A 23043-nucleotide genomic window follows, 5' to 3' on the forward strand; every position below is an offset into this window, starting at 1 on the left:
GTTGAACCATTTCCCGGAGCCCAGAGTCATGTGCAGGTTTACTGCCTCCTTCTCCCCAAATGTTTACCTGAAAGACGCTCTAATTGCGTGCTTCACTAAGCTCATTCAACCTGTCACACATCTTTACAATCTGTTGTAGGTATTATATGTCTTGTTCAGTATAACAGCTCTCGGCTTCCTTGGAGTGAGCTGCAAGGTGTGTGTGTTATGTCTTGTTCAATATAACTGTTCTCGGCTTCCTTGGAGTGTGCTGCAAGGTGTGTGTTATGTCTTGTTCAGTATAACTGTTCTCGGCTTCCTTGGAGTGTGCTGCAAGGTGTGTGTGTGTTATGTCTTGTTCAGTATAACAGCTCTCGGCTTCCTTGGAGTGTGCTGCAAGGTGTGTGTGTTATGTCTTGTTCAATATAACTGTTCTCGGCTTCTTGTGCCTCCATCTGGAGGCAAAAGCATCCCAGGACAAGGTCGATTCTCCTACCAGGAAAGGCTGAGAGTCGTGAGGTTATCAACCTGCCGTTAAGCTATAGTCGAGAAGGCAAATTTTACCCAGACTTAACATGCCAAGAAAAGTTATTAGATGTAAATCAGACCACTTTAAAAGCTTCAATGTAACTCACACAGCAAGCAACAATCACGCCCAACAAGCAACAATCACCCCAACAAGCAACAATCAAGTCCAACAAGCAACAATCAAGCCCAACAATCAAGCCCAACAAGCAACAATCAAGCCCAACAAGCAACAATCACGCCCAACAAGCAACAATCACCCCAACAAGCAACAATCACCCCCAACAAGCAACAATCACGCCCAACAAGCAACACTCAAGCCCAACAAGCAACAATCAAGCCCAACAAGCAACAATCAAGTCCAACAAGCAACAATCAAGTCCAACAAGCAACAATCAAGTCCAACAAGCAACAATCAAGCCCAATAAGCAACAATCAAGCCCAACAAGCAACAATCAAGCCCAACAAGCAACAATCAAGCAACAATCACCCCAACAAGCAACAATCACCCCCAACAAGCAACAATCACCCCAACAAGCAACAATCACCCCCAACAAGCAACAATCACCCCCAACAAGCAACAATCACCCCCAACAAGCAACAATCACCCCCAACAAGCAACAATCACGCCCAACAAGCAACAATCAAGCCCAACAAGCAACAATCAAGTCCAACAAGCAACAATCAAGTCCAACAAGCAACAATCACGCCCAACAAGCAACAATCACCCCAACAAGCAACAATCAAGTCCAACAAGCAACAATCAAGCCCAACAAGCAACAATCAAGCCCAACAAGCAACAATCACGCCTAACAAGCAACAATCACCCCAACAAGCAACAATCACCCCCAACAAGCAACAATCACGCCCAACAAGCAACAATCAAGCCCAACAAGCAACAATCAAGCGCAACAAGCAACAATCAAGTCCAACAAGCAACAATCAAGTCCAACAAGCAACAATCAAGTCCAACAAGCAACAATCAAGTCCAACAAGCAACAATCAAGCCCAACAAGCAACAATCAAGCCCAACAAGCAACAATCAAGCCCAACAAGCAACAATCAAGCCAAACAAGCAACAATCACCCCAACAAGCAGCAATCAAGCCCAACAAGCAACAATCAAGCCCAACAAGCAACAATCAAGCCCAATAAGCAACAATCAAGCCCAACAAGCAACAATCAAGCCAAACAAGCAACAATCAAGTCCAACAAGCAGCAATCAAGTCCAACAAGCAACAATCACGCCCAACAAGCAACAATCACGCCAAACAAGCAACAATCAAGTCCAACAAGCAACAATCAAGTCCAACAAGCAACAATCAAGCCCAACAAGCAACAATATAGGGCTGACACCAACAGACATTTTTCACTCCCCCTGGGTAATAAATTCAAGGTTATCTCCTCCCCACCGAAGCTGTAAACACCAGGAGAGTACAGTACTACAGCACTAAGTACAGCCGCCTGAACATTCTCAGGAATCATTCTAAGACAGCCGACAACTGACTGGCTTCCTGTCCCGCCGAGGCCACTACACAGACGGTGGCTATCAGGTAAATTCAGGTAATGATGGACTCTGACACAGCTACAAGCGGAAAACATTTCTGGCGGGGACAAAAATAACCTTTTCGTGTATCAGTTGCAGAGTGATTGCTATTTCCGTCGCGACACCCACACACACACACACCTGCTCCCTGCACACACCCGCTCCCTGCACACACCTGCTAATGACTTCCGCTCCTCGTGTGTGTGTGTGTCACTGACCTAGTTGTACTCACCTAGATGTGCTTCCAGGGTCGAGCGCCAGCTTCTAAGCCCCGCCTTTCGAATATTTTGAAATTTAATGCAATGACCATTTTCACGTGTTTTTTGTGAAATATAAAAATTATACACATTATCGATTCTGTTTCAACCGTACCAGGTGAGCCACCTCCCAGGTGAGCCACCCCCAGGTGAGCCACCGCCCAGGTGAGCCACCCCCAGGTGAGCCACCGCCCAGGTGAGCCACCTCCCAGGTGAGCCACCCCCCAGGTGAGCCACCGCCCAGGTGAGCCACCCCCAGGTGAGCCACCTCCCAGGTGAGCCACCCCCCAGGTGAGCCACCCCCAGGTGAGCCACCCCCCAGGTGAGCCACCTCCAGGTGAGCCAGCTCCCAGGTGAGCCAGCTCCCAGGTGAGCCAGCTCCCAGGTGAGCCACCCCCCAGGTGAGCCACCCCCCAGGTGAGCCACCCCCCCAGGTGAGTCACCCCCCAGGTGAACCACCTCCCAGGTGAGCCACCCCCCAGGTGAGCCACCCCCCCAGGTGAGTCACCCCCCAGGTGAACCACCTCCCAGGTGAGCCACCCCCCAGGTGAGCCACCCCCCAGGTGAGTCACCCCCCAGGTGAACCACCTCCCAGGTGAGCCACCCCCCAGGTGAGCCACCTCCCAGGTGAACCACCTCCCAGGTGAGCCACCCCCCAGGTGAGCCACCCCCCAGGTGAGCCACCCCCCAGGTGAGCCACCCCCCAGGTGAGCCACCCCCCAGGTGAGTCACCCCCCAGGTGAACCACCTCCCAGGTGAGCCACCCCCCAGGTGAGCCACCCCCCAGGTGAGTCACCCCCCAGGTGAACCACCTCCCAGGTGAGCCACCTCCCAGGTGAGCCACCTCCCAGGTGAGCCACCCCCCAGGTGAGCCACCGCCCAGGTGAGCCACCCCCAGGTGAGCCACCTCCCAGGTGAGCCACCCCCCAGGTGAGCCACCCCCCAGGTGAGCCACCCCCAGGTGAGCCACCTCCCAGGTGAGCCACCCCCCAGGTGAGCCACCCCCCAGGTGAGCCACCCCCCAGGTGAGCCACCCCCAGGTGAGCCACCCCCCAGGTGAGCCACCCCCCAGGTGAGCCACCCCCCAGGTGAGCCACCCCCCAGGTGAGCCACCCCCCAGGTGAGCCACCCCCCAGGTGAGCCACCCCCCAGGTGAGCCACCCCCAGGTGAGCCACCTCCCAGGTGAGCCACCCCCCAGGGGAGCCACCCCCAGGTGAGCCACCCCCCAGGTGAGCCACCCCCCAGGTGAGCAAAGCAGACGCCTGGTCTAGACAGGTGTGTGACCCCAGACAGGTGTGTGACCCCAGACAGGTATGACCCCCAGACAGGTGTGACCTAAGACTGGTGTGACCTTAGAGAGGTGTGACCGCAGACAGATGTGACCCCAGACAGGTGTGTGACGCCAGACAGGTGTGTGACGCCAGACAGGTGTGTGACCCCAGACAGGTGTGTGACCCCAGACAGGTGTGTGACCCCAGACAGGTGTGTGACCCCAGACAGGTGTGTGACCCCAGGCAGGTGTGTGACCCCAGACAGGTGTGTGACCCCAGACAGGTGTGTGACCCCAGGCAGGTGTGTGACCCCAGACAGGTGTGTGACCCCAGGCAGGTGTGTGACCCCAGACAGGTGTTCTAAGTGTGGCACAAGCACTCCCAACAATGCTGTAGAAGTGGACTCAAGTCTCAGGAAATGAGAAAGGAGACTTCCTCGCCCCTTGTGGGACCTCACCTTGCACTTCCAGGTCCCTGTGGTCATTGTGGCGGCTGATGAACTTCCACCTCGTGCGGGACTGACGCCACCAAACTAACCTGTGATGTGGTGGCTCTTCAACCTTTATTCAACCCGATTTTTTATAAAATATGTACTATTTAATAAGCGACTCTTGAAACAAGTGGTGTAACACTCCCTTAAAGGGGTTAACCAATTCGTAAAATGGGGTTTCATTAGGATCGGTTGAGATTGGTTCGCTCAGGCTGGATTGGGTTAGGTTGGATTTGTTTATAATGTGTTGATGAGGACGCGGGGATACATACGTGTATCTTAGACCCACCTAGGTGTATCCGACGGATACATACACTGGTTACCACTGTACTGCTCAATACTCACGTCTGAGGTAGAAAAATACACGTAGATACAGCAAGGTTGACAACGCCACCCACCCGTCGATGCCCACCTCCGCCCACCACACCCGCTAGACCTAAACACCCTCGCTCCGGCCCCGCCCACCCCCGCCCACCTCGCCCACAGCCCGTCATCGCAACAGAAAGCCGCGGAATGTCTGTAATTGCAAGTATCTTTCTCACGGGGCTGTCCTTACCCGGTTCCTGGTACGGGTCGGCCAGCTGGCCTCCCGTCTCCTACGGGGGTGACAGAGAGATGGGGGGAGCTGCAAAGCTGACAGACCGGAAGAAAGGTGACAGTGTAAGACAGAGTGGGGAAGCATCAAGACGGTGATATTTAGTGCCACTGACTACGTCAACTAGACAGGCTATACTGTCTGCTAAGACAGTTGCTAGTACACAGTAGACTCTCAGAGGGTTAAGACTCCCAGAGTCCAGGTGAATGTATAATGTCTAAAACAAACACACACACACACACACACACACACACACACACACACACACACACACACACACACACACACACAGAACACTCACCAAGGAGGCGATTTGAGAAGGGACAGATGAAAGTGAGCCTCAAAGCGATGTACACTAACATAGATGGAATTACAAATAAAGCAAATGAGCTTGGAGAACTGGTACTAGAGGAAAACCCAGACATAATAGCCCTCACAGAAACAAAGATCACGAAAACAATAACAAATGCAGTGTTCCCACAGGACTATTATGTTATGCGGAAAGAGAGGGAAGGAAGAGGTGGGGGTGGTCTAGCTCTGCTGGTAAGAAAAGGCTGGGATTTTGAGGAGATGGATATTCAGGGCTGTGAAGGTTTCAGTGACTACATAGCAGGTACTGTAACAAATGGAGGGAAAAAAATTATAGTCGCAGTCATATATAATCCACCACCAAATGACAGAAGACCTAGACAGGAATATGATAGAAACAACATGGCCACCATTAACATAATAGAAAGAGCAGCTTCTGTTGCTAGCAGGAATGGATCTGGACTACTAATTATGGGAGACTTCAACCATGGGAAGATAGATTGGAAGAACAGAGACCCGCATGGAGGACCAGAAACATGGAGAGCTAAGCTGCTGGACGTGGCAACAAGAAACTTTCTAAGCCAGCATACCAAAGAGCCAACAAGAATGAGAGGAGAAGATGAACCAGCAATGCTTGATTTGATATTTACCCTAAATGAATGGGATATAAGGGAAGTTAAGATGGAAGCGCCCTTGGGAATGAGTGACCACAGTGTATTGAACTTTGAGTACCTGGTAGAGCTAGGACTTATCTCCCCCCAAAAAGAACTAGGAATCAAAAGGCTGGCATACCGAAAGGGGAATTATGAACAGATGAGAAGTTTCCTAAGTGAAATACCTTGGGACACAGACCTCAGAGACAAGTCTGTACAGGGTATGATGGACTATGTTACCCAAAAGTGTCAGGAGGCAGTAAACAGGTTCATCCCGGCCCAAAGGGAAAAATCCGAGAAGCAACAGAAGAATCCATGGTATAATAGGGCATGTATGGAAGCGAAGAAACTGAACAAAAAGGCGTGGAGGAACTTCCGGAATAACAGAACACCAGAAAGCAGGGAGAGATACCAGAGAACCAGGAATGAGTACGTCAGGGTGAGAAGAGAAGCAGAGAAAAATTTTAAAAATGATATAGCAAACAAAGCCAAGACCGAACCAAAGCTACTCCACAGTCACATCAGAAGGAAAACAACAGTGAAAGAACAGGTATTGAAACTTAGAACAGGCGAGGACAGGTATACAGAGAATGACAGAGAGGTGTGTGAGGAACTCAACAAGAGGTTCCAGGAGGTCTTCACAATAGAACAGGGTGAGGTCACTGTGCTAGGAGAAAGGGAGGTAAACCAGGCGGCCTTGGAGGAGTTCGAAATTACGAGAGAGGAGGTCAAGAGACACCTGCTGGATCTGGATGTTAGAAAGGCGGTTGGTCCAGATGGGATCTCACCATGGGTACTGAAAGAGTGTGCAGAGGCACTTTGCTTGCCACTCTCCATAGTGTATAGTAAATCACTAGAGACGGGAGACCTACCAGAAATATGGAAGACGGCGAATGTGGTCCCAATATACAAAAAGGGCGACAGACAAGAGGCACTGAACTACAGGCCAGTGTCCTTGACTTGTATACCATGCAAGGTGATGGAGAAGATCGTGAGAAAAAACCTGGTAACACATCTGGAGAGAAGGGACTTCGTGACAAATCGCCAACATGGATTCAGGGAGGGTAAATCTTGCCTTACAGGCTTGATAGAATTCTACGATCAGGTGACACAGATTAAGCAAGAAAGAGAGGGCTGGGCGGACTGCATTTTCTTGGATTGTCGGAAAGCCTTTGACACAGTACCGCATAAGAGGCTGGTACATAAGCTGGAGAGACAGGCAGGTGTAGCTGGTAAGGTGCTCCAGTGGATAAGGGAGTATCTAAGCAATAGGAAGCAGAGAGTTACGGTGAGGGGTGAGACCTCCGATTGGCGTGAAGTCACCAGTGGAGTCCCACAGGGCTCTGTACTCGGTCCTATCTTGTTTCTGATATATGTAAATGATCTCCCGGAGGGTATCGATTCATTTCTCTCAATGTTTGCGGACGATGCTAAAATTATGAGAAGGATTAAAACAGAAGAGGACTGTTTGAGGCTTCAAGAAGACCTAGACAAGCTGAAGGAATGGTCGAACAAATGGTTGTTAGAGTTTAACCCAACCAAATGTAATGTAATGAAGATAGGTGTAGGGAGCAGGAGGCCAGATACAAGGTATCATCTGGGAGAGGAAATTCTTCAGGAGTCAGAGAAGGAAAAAGACTTGGGGGTTGATATCACGCCAGACCTGTCTCCTGCAGCACATATCAAGCGGATAACATCAGCGGCATATGCCAGGCTGGCCAACATACGAACGGCATTCAGAAACTTGTGTAAAGAATCATTCAGAACTTTGTATACCACATATGTCAGGCCAATCCTGGAGTATGCAGCCCCAGCATGGAGTCCATATCTAGTCAAGGATAAGACTAAACTGGAAAAGGTTCAAAGGTTTGCCACCAGACTAGTACCCGAGCTGAGAGGTATGAGCTACGAGGAGAGACTACGGGAATTAAACCTCACTTCGCTGGAAGACAGAAGAGTTAGGGGGGACATGATCACCACATTCAAGATTCTGAAGGGGATTGATAGGGTAGATAAATACAGTCTATTTAACACAAGGGGAACACGCACAAGGGGACACAGGTGGAAACTGAGTGCCCAAATGAGCCACAGAGATATTAGAAAGAACTTTTTTAGTGTCAGAGTGGTTGACAAATGGAATGCATTAGGGGGTGATGTGGTGGAGGCTGACTCCATACACAGTTTCAAGTGTAGATATGACAGAGCCCGATAGGCTCAGGAATCTGTACACCTGTTGATTGACGGTTGAGAGGCGGGACCAAAGAGCCAGAGCTCAACCCCCGCAAACACAACTAGGTGAGTACAACTAGGTGAGTACACACACAAAGTGTAAAGTAATGAAATTACTTTACATTTTGCAGGAGCAGGAGGCTGAACACAAGGTATCATCTGGGTGGTGATATCCTGCAAGAGTCAAATAGAGAGAGAGAGAGATCTGGAGGTTGATATCACACCGAACCTGTCCCCAGAGGCCCCACAGCAAACGGATATCATCAGCGGCATATGCTAGGTTGGCCACATCAATACCACCTATGTTAGACCAATCCTGGAGTATGCAGCTCCAACCTGGAGTCCATACCTAGCTAAACACAAGACAAAGTTAGAGAAGATTCACCGGTATGCCACCAGACTTGTACCGGAACTAAGAGGTATGAGCTACGAGGAAAGGCTAAAGAAGCTGAACCTCACGTCCCTGGAAAACAGAAGAGTAAGGGGAGACATGATAACCACCTACAAAATTCTCAGGGAATTGACAGGGTGGACAAAGACAAACTCTTCAGCATGGGAGGAACACGAACAAGGGGACACAGGTGGAAACTGAGTACCCAGATGAGCCACAGAGACGTTAGAAAGAACATTTTCAGTGTCAGAGTAGTTAGTAAATGGAATGCATTAGGCAGTGATGTGGTGGAGGCTGACTCCATACACAGTTTCAAATGTAGATATGATAGAGCCCAATAGGCTCAGGAATCTGCACACCGCCATATTGACAGTATCTGGCAGCGCCACTCATCCTGTGACTGGACACACCGCCATAGTGACAGTATTGGGCAGCGCCACTCATCCTGTGAGTGGACACACCGCCATAGTGACAGTATTGGGCAGCGCCACTCATCCTGTGAGTGGACACACCGCCATAGTGACAGTATTGGGCAGCGCCACTCATCCTGTGAGTGGACACACCGCCATAGTGACAGTATTGGGCTGCGTCACTCATCCTGTGAGTGGACACACCGCCATAGTGACAGTATTGGGCAGCGCCACTCATCCTGTGAGTGGACACACCGCCATAGTGACAGTATTGGGCTGCGTCACTCATCCTGTGAGTGGACACACCGCCATAGTGACAGTATTGGGCAGCGCCACTCATCCTGTGAGTGGACACACCGCCATAGTGACAGTATTGGGCTGCGTCACTCATCCTGTGAGTGGACACACCGCCATAGTGACAGTATTGGGCAGCGCCACTCATCCTGTGAGGGGACACACCGCCATAGTGACAGTATTGGGCTGCGTCACTCATCCTGTGAGTGGACACACCGCCATAGTGACAGTATTGGGCAGCGCCACTCATCCTGTGAGTGGACACACCGCCATAGTGACAGTATTGGGCTGCGTCACTCATCCTGTGAGTGGACACACCGCCATAGTGACAGTACTGGGCTGCGTCACTCATCCTGTGAGTGGACACACCGCCATAGTGACAGTATTGGGCAGCGCCACTCATCCTGTGAGTGGACACACCGCCATAGTGACAGTATTGGGCTGCGTCACTCATCCTGTGAGTGGACACACCGCCATAGTGACAGTATTGGGCAGCGTCACTCATCCTGTGAGTGGACACACCGCCATAGTGACAGTATTGGGCAGCGCCACTCATCCTGTGAGTGGACACACCGCCATAGCAGCATGTACAACACTCCCCAATAGGAAGAAAACCCGCTGGGTTGTTCATCCTGTCACTTGTACCCAGACACAGCTGGGACTTGCTTAACTGTCTTAAGTGAACAGCTCCTCAAACAAGAAGAGTAACATCTGTCAACCCTTAAAATCTTACGTTATCTTGCGGGTGCAAAATGGGGGAATCTTTTAAGAACAGTATCGAAGTAGATGTTTCTGTTGCTGGAGTGAGTGTTGCTGGAGTGAGTGTTGCTGGAGTGAGTGTTGCTGGAGTGAGTGGAGTACTGACTTACACTTGAACCTTCGTTGTGTTGTATTGCTGCCTCTTGGCTCACTTCCTCCCCCCCCCCCCCCTCTCGCCTCACCACAACTCTGGTTATTCCACTCAAGTGAAGTGAAGAGGCACATGCTTGTCTGGCACACTCTCTGGCTCTTAAACCCCTTCCAACCGGCTCCATCACCCTAACTCACCCCCTCCATCACCCTAACCCTACCTCTCCATCACTGTAGTCTATCCCTCCATCACCCTAACCCACCCCTCCATCACCCTTACATAATCAGTGACGTCTCCCTCACCCTCACACCGCAGGGAGGACCTTAAATACATATCGGTGACTGGGTGGTACTCACCTGGCCTGGTCACCTGCGTCATGACTGGTGTGTGTGTGTGTGTGTGTGTGTGTGTGTGTGTGTGTGTGTGTGTGTGTGTGTGTGTGTGTGTTTGACCTTAACACGTGACCCACACTGACCTTCACCTCCCTCCGGGGTGAAGTGCAGGACGAGGGGGGATGGGGGGGTTGCCTCAGGGTCACTTGCACCAACGAGCCAATTACACCTGTCCTTTCTCCCCCTAAACATGGGAACGACTACACTGGCAGCGGCACTCATGGGCCACAACCTAACAAGCTCATTCATCTAGTTATTTTGTATTATTATTTTATATTTAATAATAATACTGATAATGAAATACAAATATTAATTTTATTACACGTAATAGTTATATTACGCAAACAAAAATTGAGTTCAGTATAATACGGTGTAACATGAATACTCTAGTGTTACAGTGATAAGATTACTGTGAAGAATGTGGTGATGAGAACGGTGGTTGTCCGCTAGTTAGCGTATGGGTTGAATGGCCTAGTGGCCTTGCCCGAAACGCTACGCGTACTAGTGGCTCTAGGTACTGTATGTACTACCTCTATCTTTAAATCTAACAGAATGTTTGTACAGTAACTCTGCAACTATGTATGTACTGTTCCTAAATAAATATTGACTTTAGGTATTGTATGTACTATCTTTATCTTTAAATCCATCATTATGTATATAACTCAGACCACCTTTACCTAAATATCTTTATCTAAATATCTAAATATCTTTATCTAAATATCTAAATATCTTTATCTAAATATCTTTATCTAAATATCTAAATATCTTTATCTAAATATCTAAATATCTTTATCTAAATATCTAAATATCTTTATCTAAGTATCTAAATATCTTTATCTAAATATCTAAATATCTTTATCTAAATATCTAAATATCTTTATCTAAGTATCTAAATATCTTTATCTAAATATCTAAATATCTTTATCTAAGTATCTAAATATCTTTATCTAAATATCTAAATATCTTTATCTAAATATCTAAATATCTTTATCTAAATATCTAAATATCTTTATCTAAATATCTAAATATCTTTATCTAAGTATCTTTACCTAAAAAAAGAATCTGAATCTAGTCTAAAATTGTATCGTGAAATTAAACTAAAGATTTAATTCATGTCACTTGTTACAGTTTCCTGAAGTCTGGTACAGCTGCACTCTCTCTGTACCAGACGAGGCGAGTGTGTACTCGTGTTGAGTACAAGATTCTTTACTTGGTGAAGTGTCAGGTTGTCTGGTCACGTGTCTGTCTAATCTAGCGTGTTTAGGGTGATAAGAACGTCGTAATTGATGTGTTCGGGCAGGAGTTTTAGTTTAGTTCATTTATTATGCACCCCATACCCATCTTGTGGGCGGTAGTGGGAAAGGGTTACAGAGGCACAATATGGGCTCAGGGACTGAACCCCACAATTCATTTAGCTAAGCCCAACGTCCACATCATTAGCTATGCTGATGATATAATGACACACATCATTAGCTATGCTGATGATATAATGACACACATCATTTGCTATGCTGATGATATAATGACACACATCATTAGCTATGCTGATGATATAATGACACACATCATTTGCTATGCTGATGATATAATGACACACATTAGCTATGCTGATGATATAATGACACACATCATTTGCTATGCTGATGATATAATGACACACATCATTTGCTATGCTGATGATATAATGACACACATCATTAGCTATGCTGATGATATAATGACACACATCATTTGCTATGCTGATGATATAATGACACACATTAGCTATGCTGATGATATAATGACACACATCATTTGCTATGCTGATGATATAATGACACACACCACTGGGTATGCTGATATAATGACACACACCACTGGGTATGCTGATATAATGATACACACCACTGGGTATGCTAACACGCAGAACACTCTTAACTCTTAACTTAACACTGTTACACTCTGTATTAGACTCATGTCAGGACGCAGGTTTAGTTATCTCAACAGAGAAAACAAAGATACACAATCAGCGTCCACCCAGGCAGGGAGGAACTGCTCGCAAGATGCAACTGTTGAGCCGGGGGAACAGCCACTTGGTCTTCACATTTTGTGCCTCTTGTGTGAAAACTTTCTCCTGAGGAAGGAACTTGTAAAGTAAGTTCAGTAGAACTTCTGGTTGCAATGCTTTTGACCATGTCGTAGCTCAGTCGATTAAGGCAGTGACTGAGATGCTCTCGGACGTAGGTTCGAATCCTCGTCACGGCCTTTGTGGATTTGTTCATTTGTTTAACTTGTAGAGTAACTAAATGGGGAAATATGTAAGCTCCTGGGTCCTGGCTCTCTTAAGTACACTAACTGTGTCGCTGAGATAAAACAAAAGATGCGCAGCCCTCTCATGACTCCTGTACCTTCAGACACGAATGCGCTCAGGGCTCCGGAATTAGTGGCGAGTGCTACTTCATAAATCAGACTTGCAAATTATAGTGTGTTACGCATTCCTGAGCATCTGTGAGATGCGCTGCTGCCCTCGCTAAACACGCTGGGTGTACCAGCGTGTTCGTCTCCAACATTTCCTTACCTGGTTTCTGAAGGACAAGTTTTCATAAATGTCCACTATTAATATGACAATTGACGGGTCAGAGAGTCATCAGTGTTTCGTTGTCCAGTATTATCTGGCTCCTCCACGAGATGACCGTCACTTGGGTCGTATCTGGGTCCAGCAGTAACTTGTCTTAGTCGTCCCCCTCAGATAAGATAATCTTAAGTTGACCAGACCACACACTAGAAGGTGAAGGGACGACGACGTTTCGGTCCGACCTGGACCATTCTCAAGTCGATTGTGAGTGGTCCAGGACGGACCGAAACGTCGTCGTCCCTTCACCTTCTAGTGTGTGTGGTCTGGTCAACTTACTTTAGCCACGTTATTGCGACTCATCGCCTGGTGTTACTGCAACACATCTTAAGTGTTTCATTAAGTGATTTACGTCTTTTCTATCTCATTGGGAGTCTGTCTTTCCCACATCAGGGGAAAGCGTCAAGCCATTACGACTATATAGCACTGGGAAGGAGTCAGGATAAGCATTTGGGATGGGACGGTGGGAAAGGAATGGTGTCCAACCACTTGTGGACGGTCGGGGATTGAACGCCGACCTGCATGAAGCGAGACCGTCCAGCCCAAGTGGTTGGGAACAGGTTTGTCTGTTTGTTGACAAACCATCCTGGAGGATGGTTTGGTTACTTAGCTAGTGTTATGTAACTAAGGGTGGCTTAGTTACATACCACAACATATTATGATCCATATGTATGTATACTCTGCTGGTATGCTCTGTATACCTTGGTGATGGGATACTCCTTAGGAGGGAACTGTGTTTTGTCGAGGACAAGTTATTGCTGAGAAGTTCTTTAATACAAGTTCCCCTCGAGGCCAAGTTCCCCTCGAGGCCAAGTTTCCCCCGAGGTCAAGTTCTCCTCGAGGCCAAGTCTCTCTCGAGGCCAAGTTCCCCCCGAGGTCAAGTTCTCCTCGAGGCCAAGTTCCCCCCGAGGCCAAGTTCCCCCCGAGGTCAAGTTCTCCTCGAGGCCAAGTTTCCCCCGAGGCCAAGTTCCCCCCGAGGCCAAGTTCCCCTCGAGGCCAAGTTCCCCTCGAGGCCAAGTTCCCCTCGAGGCCAAGTTTCCCCCGAGGCCAAGTTCCCCCCGAGGCCAAGTTCCCCTCGAGGCCAAGTTCTCCTCGAGGCCAAGTCTCTCCCGAGGCCAAGTTCCCCCCGAGGCCAAGTCCCTCCCGAGGCCAAGTTCCCCTCGAGGTCAAGTTCCCCTCGAGGCCAAGTTCCCCCCGAGGTCAAGTTCTCCTCGAGGCCAAGTTCCCCTCGAGGTCAAGTCTATCCCGAGGCCAAGTTCCCCTCGAGGCCAAGTTCCCCCCGAGGCCAAGTTCTCCTCGAGGCCAAGTTTCCCCCGAGGTCAAGTTCCCCTCGAGGCCAAGTTCCCCCCGAGGTCAAGTTCTCCTCGAGGCCAAGTTTCCCCCGAGGTCAAGTTCTCCTCGAGGCCAAGTTCCCCCCGAGGCCAAGTCTCTCCCGAGGCCAAGTTCCCCTCGAGGTCAAGTTCTCCTCGAGGCCAAGTTCCCCCCGAGGCCAAGTCTCTCCCGAGGCCAAGTTCCCCTCGAGGCCAAGTTCCCCTCGAGGCCAAGTTCCCCTCGAGGCCAAGTCTCTCCCGAGGCCAAGTTCCCCCCGAGGCCAAGTTCCCCCCGAGGCCAAGTCTCTCCCGAGGCCAAGTTCCCCTCGAGGCCAAGTTTTCCCCGAGGTCAAGTTCTCCTCGAGGCCAAGTTCCCCCCGAGGCCAAGTTCCCTTCGAGGCCAAGTCCCTCCCGAGGCCAAGTTCCTCTCGAGACCAAGTTCCACCCGAGGCCAAGTTCCCCCCGAGGCCAAGTTCCCCTCGAGGCCAAGTCCCTCCCGAGGCCAAGTTCCCCTCGAGACCAAGTTCCACCCGAGGCCAAGTTCCCCCCGAGGCCAAGTTCCCCTCGAGGCCAAGTCCCTCCCGAGGCCAAGTCCCTCCCGAGGCCAAGTTCCTGTTGATGACAGGTTCTAATCGAGGACAAGTTTATAATGATAAGAGCATTTGTTTCAGTCAGGTCCAGTGAGACAAAGTGGAAAAGAGAGGAGGGAATGTTACAAAGGCAGAGAGACAGAGAGACAGAGAGACACAGAGACACAGAGACAGAGACAGAGAGACACAGAGACAGAGACACAGAGACAGAGAGACAGAGACACAGAGACAGAGAGACAGAGACACAGAGAGACACAGAGACACAGAGACACAGACACAGAGACAGAGACACAGAGACAGAGAGACAGAGACACAGAGACACAGAGACACAGAGACACAGAGACACAGAGACAGAGAGACAGAGAGACAGAGACAGAGAGACAGAGAGACAGAGAGACAGAGAGACAGAGAGACAGAGAGACAGAGAGACCGAGAGACCGAGAGACCGAGAGACCGAGAGACCGAGAGACCGAGAGACCGAGAGACCGAGAGACCGAGAGACACGGAGACACGGAGACACGGAGACACGGAGACAGGGAGACAGGGAGACAGGGAGACAGGGAGACAGAGAGACAGAGAGACAGAGAGACAGAGAGACAGAGAGACAGAGAGACAGAGAGACAGAGAGACAGAGAGACAGAGAGACACAGAGACACAGAGACAGAGAGACAGAGAGACAGAGAGACAGAGAGACAGAGAGACAGAGAGACAGAGAGACAGAGAGACACAGAGACACAGAGACAGAGAGACACAGAGACACAGAGACACAGAGACACAGAGACAGAGAGACAGAGAGACACAGAGACACAGAGACACAGAGACACAGAGACACAGAGACACAGAGACACAGAGACAAAGTGACAGAGTGAGACAGAGGAGAGGTCATCGCGGAGGTCAACTGGCAAGACAGCTCCTCATGGGCACATCTACCGGAGCCTCGAGGGTGTAGCAGTACCCCAGGCTGCCATGTTTGTGTTTACCATGTCGCGGCGTAGTCGACTAGAGCGTGCCTCTGGGAACACCCTCTCGCATAGGTTCGAACCCTCACCACGGCTACTGTGGCTTTCCTCATCGATATAACACGATAATGTGATTTCTCTGTGAACAGCTGCTAATGTTAGGGTCAAGATGTATACAATGTTTGCGTGGTGGGGGGGTGGAGGAGGGGGTTGGGGGTTTGGGGGAGGGGTTGACGGGGAGGGGGAGGGGTTATGACTGCTGGAGGGGGAGGGGTTATGACTGTTGGAGGGGGAGGGGTTATGACTGCTGGAGGGGGAGGGGTTATGACTGCTGGAGGGGGAGGGGTTATGACTGCTGGAGGGGGAGGGGTTATGACTGCTGGAGGGGGAGGGGTTATGACTGCTGGAGGGGGAGGGGTTATGACTGCTGGAGGGGGAGGGGTTATGACTGCTGGAGGGGGAGGGGTTATGACTGCTGGAGGGGGAGGGGTTATGACTGCTGGAGGGGGAGGGGTTATGACTGCTGGAGGGGGAGGGGTTATGACTGCTGGAGGGGGAGGGGTTATGACTGCTGGAGGGGGAGGGGTTATGACTGCTGGAGGGGGAGGGGTTATGACTGCTGGAGGGGGAGGGGTTATGACTGCTGGAGGGGGAGGGGTTATGACTGCTGGAGGGGGAGGGGTTATGACTGCTGGAGGGCGCACTCGGTGCCTGGTGAGAGGCGAAGCACCACGCCGCAGGCCACGACGCACTCACGGCTTGAAGAAGTAAAAGTACTTTCTTTGTGAGTTGCAGTGCGGGAGGATGGTGTGAGTGGCACTCATACACACACTTGGGAACGACTTGAGAATGGAGTCAAGACCATTCGACTTGAGAATGGTCCAGGACGGACCGAAACGTCGTCGTCCCTTCAATTTCTAGTGTGTGGTCTAGTCAACATACTTCAGCCACGTTATTGTGACTCATCGCCTGTACACACTTGGGAGTTATCAGGTAGAAACGCTGCCTCATTCTTCCCCCTCACAGGCTCAGGAGCCCCTCCTGCAGGAGGTGGAGGTGGGAGTGTCTCATCTCTGTGTCTCTCTACCAAGATTACATGATAAGTAGTCCCTCCTCCTTGGTGTCTTATATTGTCAATTACATTCCTTGCAAGTCTCGGGTGCTGAGTCATTCAGCGGGTCAGCCACTCTCTGGTGCTGACGGGTGCCCGCTGACGACACCTTCCCTGCACTGCACCTGGCCTATCCAAAGGATACCTGTTCAACCAGGCTGTGACTCGTACGTCAGGCTGCGAGCAGCCGCGTCCAACAGCCTGGTTGATCAGTCCGGCAACCAGGAGGCCTGGTCGACGACCGGGCCACGGGGACGCTAAGCCCCGGAAGCACCTTAAGGTAACCTCAAGGTAAGGTAGGCCTCATCTTCCTCACGTTACTAAGTCTTCAGCAACAACCTGCTCCTCTCGCTGCTCCTTGAGATGGTCTGAAACTGTGGTGAGGGGGGGGGGGGGAGGTAACATCTGGAGATGGTCTGAAACTGTGGTGAGGGGGGGGGAGGTAACATCTGGAGATGGTCTGAAACTGTGGTGAGGGGGGGGGGAGGTAACATCTGGAGATGGTCTGAAACTGTGGTGAGGGGGGGGGGGGAGGTAACATTTGCAGGCGATGAGTCACAATAACGTGGCTGAAGTATGTTGACCAGACCACACACTAGAAGTTGAAGGGACGACGACGTTTCGGTCCGTCCTGGACCATTCTCAAGTCGATAGAGAATGGTCCAGGACGGACCGAAACGTCGTCGTCCCTTCAACTTCTAGTGTGTGGTCTGGTCAACATACGAGGTAACATTGTGGGCCTCGGTTAGAATACATAAAGTGGTGACAGTTCGTTTGTTGCCTGTTTAGGATCCTGTTTAGGATCCTGTTTAGGATCCAATCATCATCGAGGATTGTTGGTGGCACACATTGTCTCACCCGGCTTGGTGACGTCCTTTGATAATTACTTACTTGGGCTCAGAGTCTTGATTGGAGGGCTCTCTGGTGAAGAGGTTCAGCCACTCCCTGTGGTAGACTAACACTCCATACATGGTGAAGAGGTTCAGCCACTGTGATAGACTAACACTCCATACATGGTGAAGAGGTTCAGCCACTGTGGTAGACTAACACTCCATACATGGTGAAGAGGTTCAGCCACTCCCTGTGGTAGACTAACACTCCATACATGGTGAAGAGGTTCAGCCACTGTGGCAGACTAGCACTTCCTAAATGGTGAAGAGATTCAGCCACTTCAGAAAAGGTGTACCACTTCACACACAGTTTATTTAATACTTAAAGGGATATTTTTTATAACACGTAACTTGCTTTAGGTATAGATTGTCTCCATCAGTAGGCCAGTATCTCTGCTCGCCTTCCATCTAAAAAGAAAATAATTTATAACTACAGTATTATAATAATTATAAATCATATTATGGAATATTATACGAAAGTATTATAGCGAAGTGAAGACTGAAGTTATTATTACCCGTAATTTTACGGAATAGCTGCATATATTGAGAGTAGTCCCTAGTTCCTTGAGGCAACACACCCCACCACCTGTAACACAGGCAGAGTACAGGTACAGGTAGAGGTACAGGGAGAGTATACAGGTATCCCTAAAACTGATAATGTCTTTATAAATCGGTGTCTCACCTTAAACAAAGTTTAAGGTCTTAACGAATATCAGACCTTAAGGTCATGCGTTCGAATCCTGGTCGGGTCATTTAGAGTTGTTAGTGGTACTGCTTGCAGGCAATCTAAGGTTATTATCTACTCCTATGATGGTAGATTCTTTGTCTAAGTCATCATCTCTCACATGCACTCGGAGGGAGGGAGATATCAGGGGGGGAAAGAGCCAAGCCATTACGACTATATGGCACTGGGAAGGGGTCAGGATAAGGATTTGGGATGGGACGAGGGGAAGGAATGGTGTCTATCCACTTGTGGACGGTCGGGGATTGAACGCCGACCTGCAGGAAGCGAGACCGTCGCTCTACCGTCCAGCCCAAGTGGTTACACGAGATGGACTCCACATGAAGTGAACTCTGATACCATCACGAATATTGGTGTTGCATTTATGTCTAACTTCAGACACGAGCACATAACAGTTATGTCTTAAAGAGTTGAGTGCAATTAAGAATGATAAAGAATCACTTACAATTAGCGTATCAAGTTAGGCGACTGGTACACTTTTCAGTGCACTAAGCAAGGCAAATAGTTCAGAGTGAAGGGTACACATAAAATCTCATATTCACGCACATACGCAGATACATTCACGCACATACGCAGATACATACTGATATATATTCACCCACATACACGCATGCTAATCTGAAGCGACCGTGGGAGACGCCTGGACTCAATACTGAGGGCACATAAGGCTGTGGGAGGGGTGGTTAACCGGTGATGCCGTGGGACTAACCACTCAGTAATTACCATGGTGATCAGGTAGGGGCCTCTGTTGGCCCAGCCGCCGACATCCGTTGAATCCGTTGCAGACACCGGCGCCCGCCCCGCTCCTCCCATAGGTCGGTTGCTTGGGCGTGGGACGGGCGGGGGTTGAGACGGTTTGTGCTGGGAGGAGGGGTGGGTGGGGGGTCTTGGTGGGGAGGAGGGGAGAGGGATGCTGGGTTGGGGGTGCAGTAGAGGGGTCGGTGATTCATCCAGGTGGGGGTGACGGCGGGGCGGCGCCACGAGGTATTTTGCACTAGTATATTATCTTGTGTCCCCCCCACCCCTCGTCCACTGACCCCTCCCCCTCGTCCACTGACCCCCCCCCCCCCTCGTCCACTGACCCCCCCCCCCCTCGTCCACTGACCCCCCCCCCCCTCGGACGGAAGTCAGTGTGTTTAATGGGGTTTCCTTGGTAACGCCTTGAGGCGTTTGGCCCCAGCACGTGGCAGCCTGATGATGGACCCCAGCACGTGGCAGCCTGGTGAAGGACCCCAGCACGTGGCAGCCTGGTGAAGGACCCCAGCACGTGGCAGCCTGGTGATGGACCCCAGCACGTGGCAGCCTGGTGATGGACCCCAGCACGTGGCAGCCTGGTGATGGACCCCAGCACGTGGCAGCCTGGTGAGGGACCCCAGCACGTGGCAGCCTGGTGATGGACCCCAGCACGTGGCAGCCTGGTGAGGGACCCCAGCACGTGGCAGCCTGGTGAAGGACCCCAGCACGTGGCAGCCTGGTGATGGACCCCAGCACGTGGCAGCCTGGTGAGGGACCCCAGCACGTGGCAGCCTGGTGAGGGACCCCAGCACGTGGCAGCCTGGTGAGGGACCCCAGCACGTGGCAGCCTGGTGATGGACCCCAGCACGTGGCAGCCTGGTGATGGACCCCAGCACGTGGCAGCCTGGTCGTCTCAGCAACACGCGCGCACGGAGCTACGCGTCAGTACGCCGGCCTGGAACACGCTAGGCCAGGTCTGGCTGGGCTAGGAACAGTCTACCGTAGGCTACTCCTGGTCTACCGTAGACTACTCCTAGTCTACCGTACATGTTTACACGCTGTGTGAGGGGTGACGTCAGCGGCTTGCCTCCTGAGAAGGACTTGGACAGAACTGGACAGTACTGACAGTACTGTCAGTACTGTCAGTATTGGACAGTACTGTCAGTACTGGACAGAAATGACTACGTCACTGACGCATAGTCCCGGGGCTGCCCACACCAACGGCCCCCGCCCACACGCCCACACCCATCAACGGCCCCCGCCCACACGCCCATACCCACCAACGGCCCCCGCCCACACGCCCATACCCACCAACGGCCCCCGCCCACACGCCCATACCCACCAACGGCCCCCGCCCACACGCCCACACCCACCAACGGCCCCCGCCCACACCCATCAACGGCCCCCGCCCACACGCCCATACCCACCAACGGCCCCCACCCACACGCTCACACCCACCAACGGCCCCCGCCCACACCCCCATACCCACCAACGGCCCCGCCCACACGCCCATACCCACCAACGGCCCCCGCCCACACGCCCATACAGGTCTCCGCCTTGTAAGTACCCCCATAACACCCCCCCTCCCCCCCATACCCGAGCTGTACGCTGCTTGCCTAGCGACGCCCACACGCCCACCACCACCAGTGTGGGCGCCCAGGTGTACAGCCTCCCACGCCCACGCCCCAAGTATGTACACACGTACGCACACACGGGGGCTCGCGGCTGAGTAGACAGCGCTCGAGGGGGGGGGGGGGGTCGTAATGCTAAGGGCCCGAGTTGGATTCCCGGCCGAGGCAGAAATAAATGGGCTGAGTTCCTTTCACCCTGATGCACCTGTTCACCTAGCAGTAAATAGGTACCTGGGAGTTAAACAGTTGCTATGGGCTATTTCCTGTACTCACCTATTTGTACTCACCTATTTGTGCTTGCAGGATCGAGCATTGACTCTTGGATCCCGCCTTTCCAGCCATCGGTTGTTTACAGCAATGACTCCTGTCCCATTTCCCTATCATACCTAATTTTATAATTATGAATAGAGTTTGCTTCCACAACCTGTTCCTGAAGTGCATTCCATTTTTCCACTACTCTCACGCTAAAAGAAAACTTCTTAACAGCTCTGTGACTCATCTGAGTTTCAAGCTTCCATCCATGTCCCCTCGTTCTGTTACTATTCCGTGTGAACATTTCGTCTATGTCCACTCTGTCAATCCCTCTGAGTATCTTATACGTTCCTATCATGTCCCCCCTCTCCCTTCTTCTTTCTAGTGTCGTAAGGCACAGTTCCCTCAGGCGCTCCTCATACCCCATCCCTCGTAGCTCTGGGACGAGTCTCGTTGCATACCTCTGAACCTTTTCCAGTTTCATTATATGCTTCTTCAGATGGGGACTCCATGATGAGGCGGCATACTCTAAGACTGGCCTTACGTAGGCAGTGTAAAGCGCCCTAAATGCCTCCTTACTTAGGTTTCTGAATGATGTTCTAACTTTTGCCAGTGTAGAGTACGCTGCTGTCGTTATCCTATTTATATGTGCCTCAGGAGATAGATTAGGTGTTACGTCCACCCCCAGGTCTCTTTCGCGCGTCGTCACAGGTAGGCTGTTCCTCTTCATTGTATACTGTCCCTTTGGTCTCCTATCTCCTAGTCCCATTTCCATAACTTTACATTTGCTCGTGTTGAATTCCAGTAGCCATTTCTCTGACCATCTCTGCAACTGTTCAGGTCCTCTTGGAGGATCCTGCAATCCTCATCTGTCACAACTCTTCTCATCAACTTTGCGTCATCCGCGAACATTGACATGTAGGGTTCTACTCCTGTACACATATCATTAACGTATATTAGAAATAGAATTGGTCCCAGCACCGATCCTTGAGGTACTCCACTCGTTACTGTTCGCCAGTCTGACTTCTCGCCCCTTACCGTAACTCTCTGGCTCCTTCCTGTTAGGTAGTTCCTTATCCATGCTAGGACCTTTCCCCCCACCCCCGCCTGCCTCTCGAGCTTGAACAGCAGTCTCATGTGCGGTACTGTATCATAGGCTTTTTGGCAGCCCAGAAATATGCAGTCTGCCCAACCATCTCTGTCCTGTCTTATCCTCGTTATTTTATCATATTTTATCACACGTACTTTATGTGTGTGTGTGTGTGTGTGTGTGTGTGTGTGTACTCACCTATTTGTACCCGCCTATTTGTGCTTGCGGGGGTTGAGCTTTGGCTCTTTGGTCCCGCCTCTCAACTGTCAATCAACTGGTGTACAGATTCCTGAGCCTCCTGGGCTCTATCATATCTACATTTAAAACTGTGTATGGAGTCAGCCTCCACCACATCACTGCCTAATGCATTCCATCCGTTAACTACTCTGACACTGAAAAAGTTCCTTCTAACGTCCCTGTGGCTCATGTGGGTACTCAGTTTCCACCTGTGTCCCCTTGTTCGTGTCCCACCAGTGTTAAATAGTTTATCCTTGTTTACCCGGTCGATTCCCTGAGGATTTTGTAGGTTGTGATCATGTCTCCCCTTACTCTTCTGTCTTCCAGTGTCGTAAGGTGCATTTCCCGCAGCCTTTATTCGTAACTCATGCCTCTTAGTTCTGGGACTAGTCTAGTGGCATACCTTTGGACTTTTTCCAGCTTCGTCTTGTGCTTGACAAGGTACGGGCTCCATGCTGGGGCCGCATAGTCCAGGATTGGTCTTACATATGTGGTGTACAAGATTCTGAATGATTCCTTACACAGGTTCCTGAACGCTGTTCTGATGTTAGCCAGCCTCGCATATGCCGCAGACGTTATTTTTATGTGGGCTTCAGGAGGCAGGTTTGGTGTGATATCAACTCCTAGATCTTTCTCTCTGTCCGTTTCATTGAGTACTTCATCTCCTATTCTGTATCCTGAGTCTGGCCTCCTG

General features: G+C 50.7%; 1 protein-coding gene across 1 annotated transcript; it reads left to right on the plus strand.

Annotated features, from left to right (window-relative positions):
- The first annotated feature begins 28 nt into the window (after positions 1-28).
- On the plus strand, positions 29-14744 carry LOC138369973 (putative uncharacterized protein DDB_G0285119). Its single transcript, XM_069333732.1, has 3 exons — positions 29-135; positions 619-1885; positions 13527-14744. Exons 1-3 carry the CDS (start codon positions 29-31, stop codon positions 14742-14744), a joined length of 2592 nt encoding a protein of 863 aa, XP_069189833.1.
- Positions 14745-23043: the final 8299 nt, after the last annotated feature.

Source organism: Procambarus clarkii, chromosome 30 (assembly GCF_040958095.1).
Source record: "Procambarus clarkii isolate CNS0578487 chromosome 30, FALCON_Pclarkii_2.0, whole genome shotgun sequence".
Lineage (NCBI taxonomy): Eukaryota > Metazoa > Arthropoda > Malacostraca > Decapoda > Cambaridae > Procambarus > Procambarus clarkii.

Bases quoted from the DNA above. Each gene is read 5' to 3' on its own strand.
- LOC138369973 (XM_069333732.1), top strand. From the start codon at position 29: ATGTGCAGGTTTACTGCCTCCTTCTCCCCAAATGTTTACCTGAAAGAC. The intron at 136-618 runs GTAGGTATTATA...TAACTCACACAG, and splicing joins ACACATCTTTACAATCTGTT to CAAGCAACAATCACGCCCAA. The intron at 1,886-13,526 runs GTAATAAATTCA...GATACTCCTTAG, and splicing joins ACATTTTTCACTCCCCCTGG to GAGGGAACTGTGTTTTGTCG.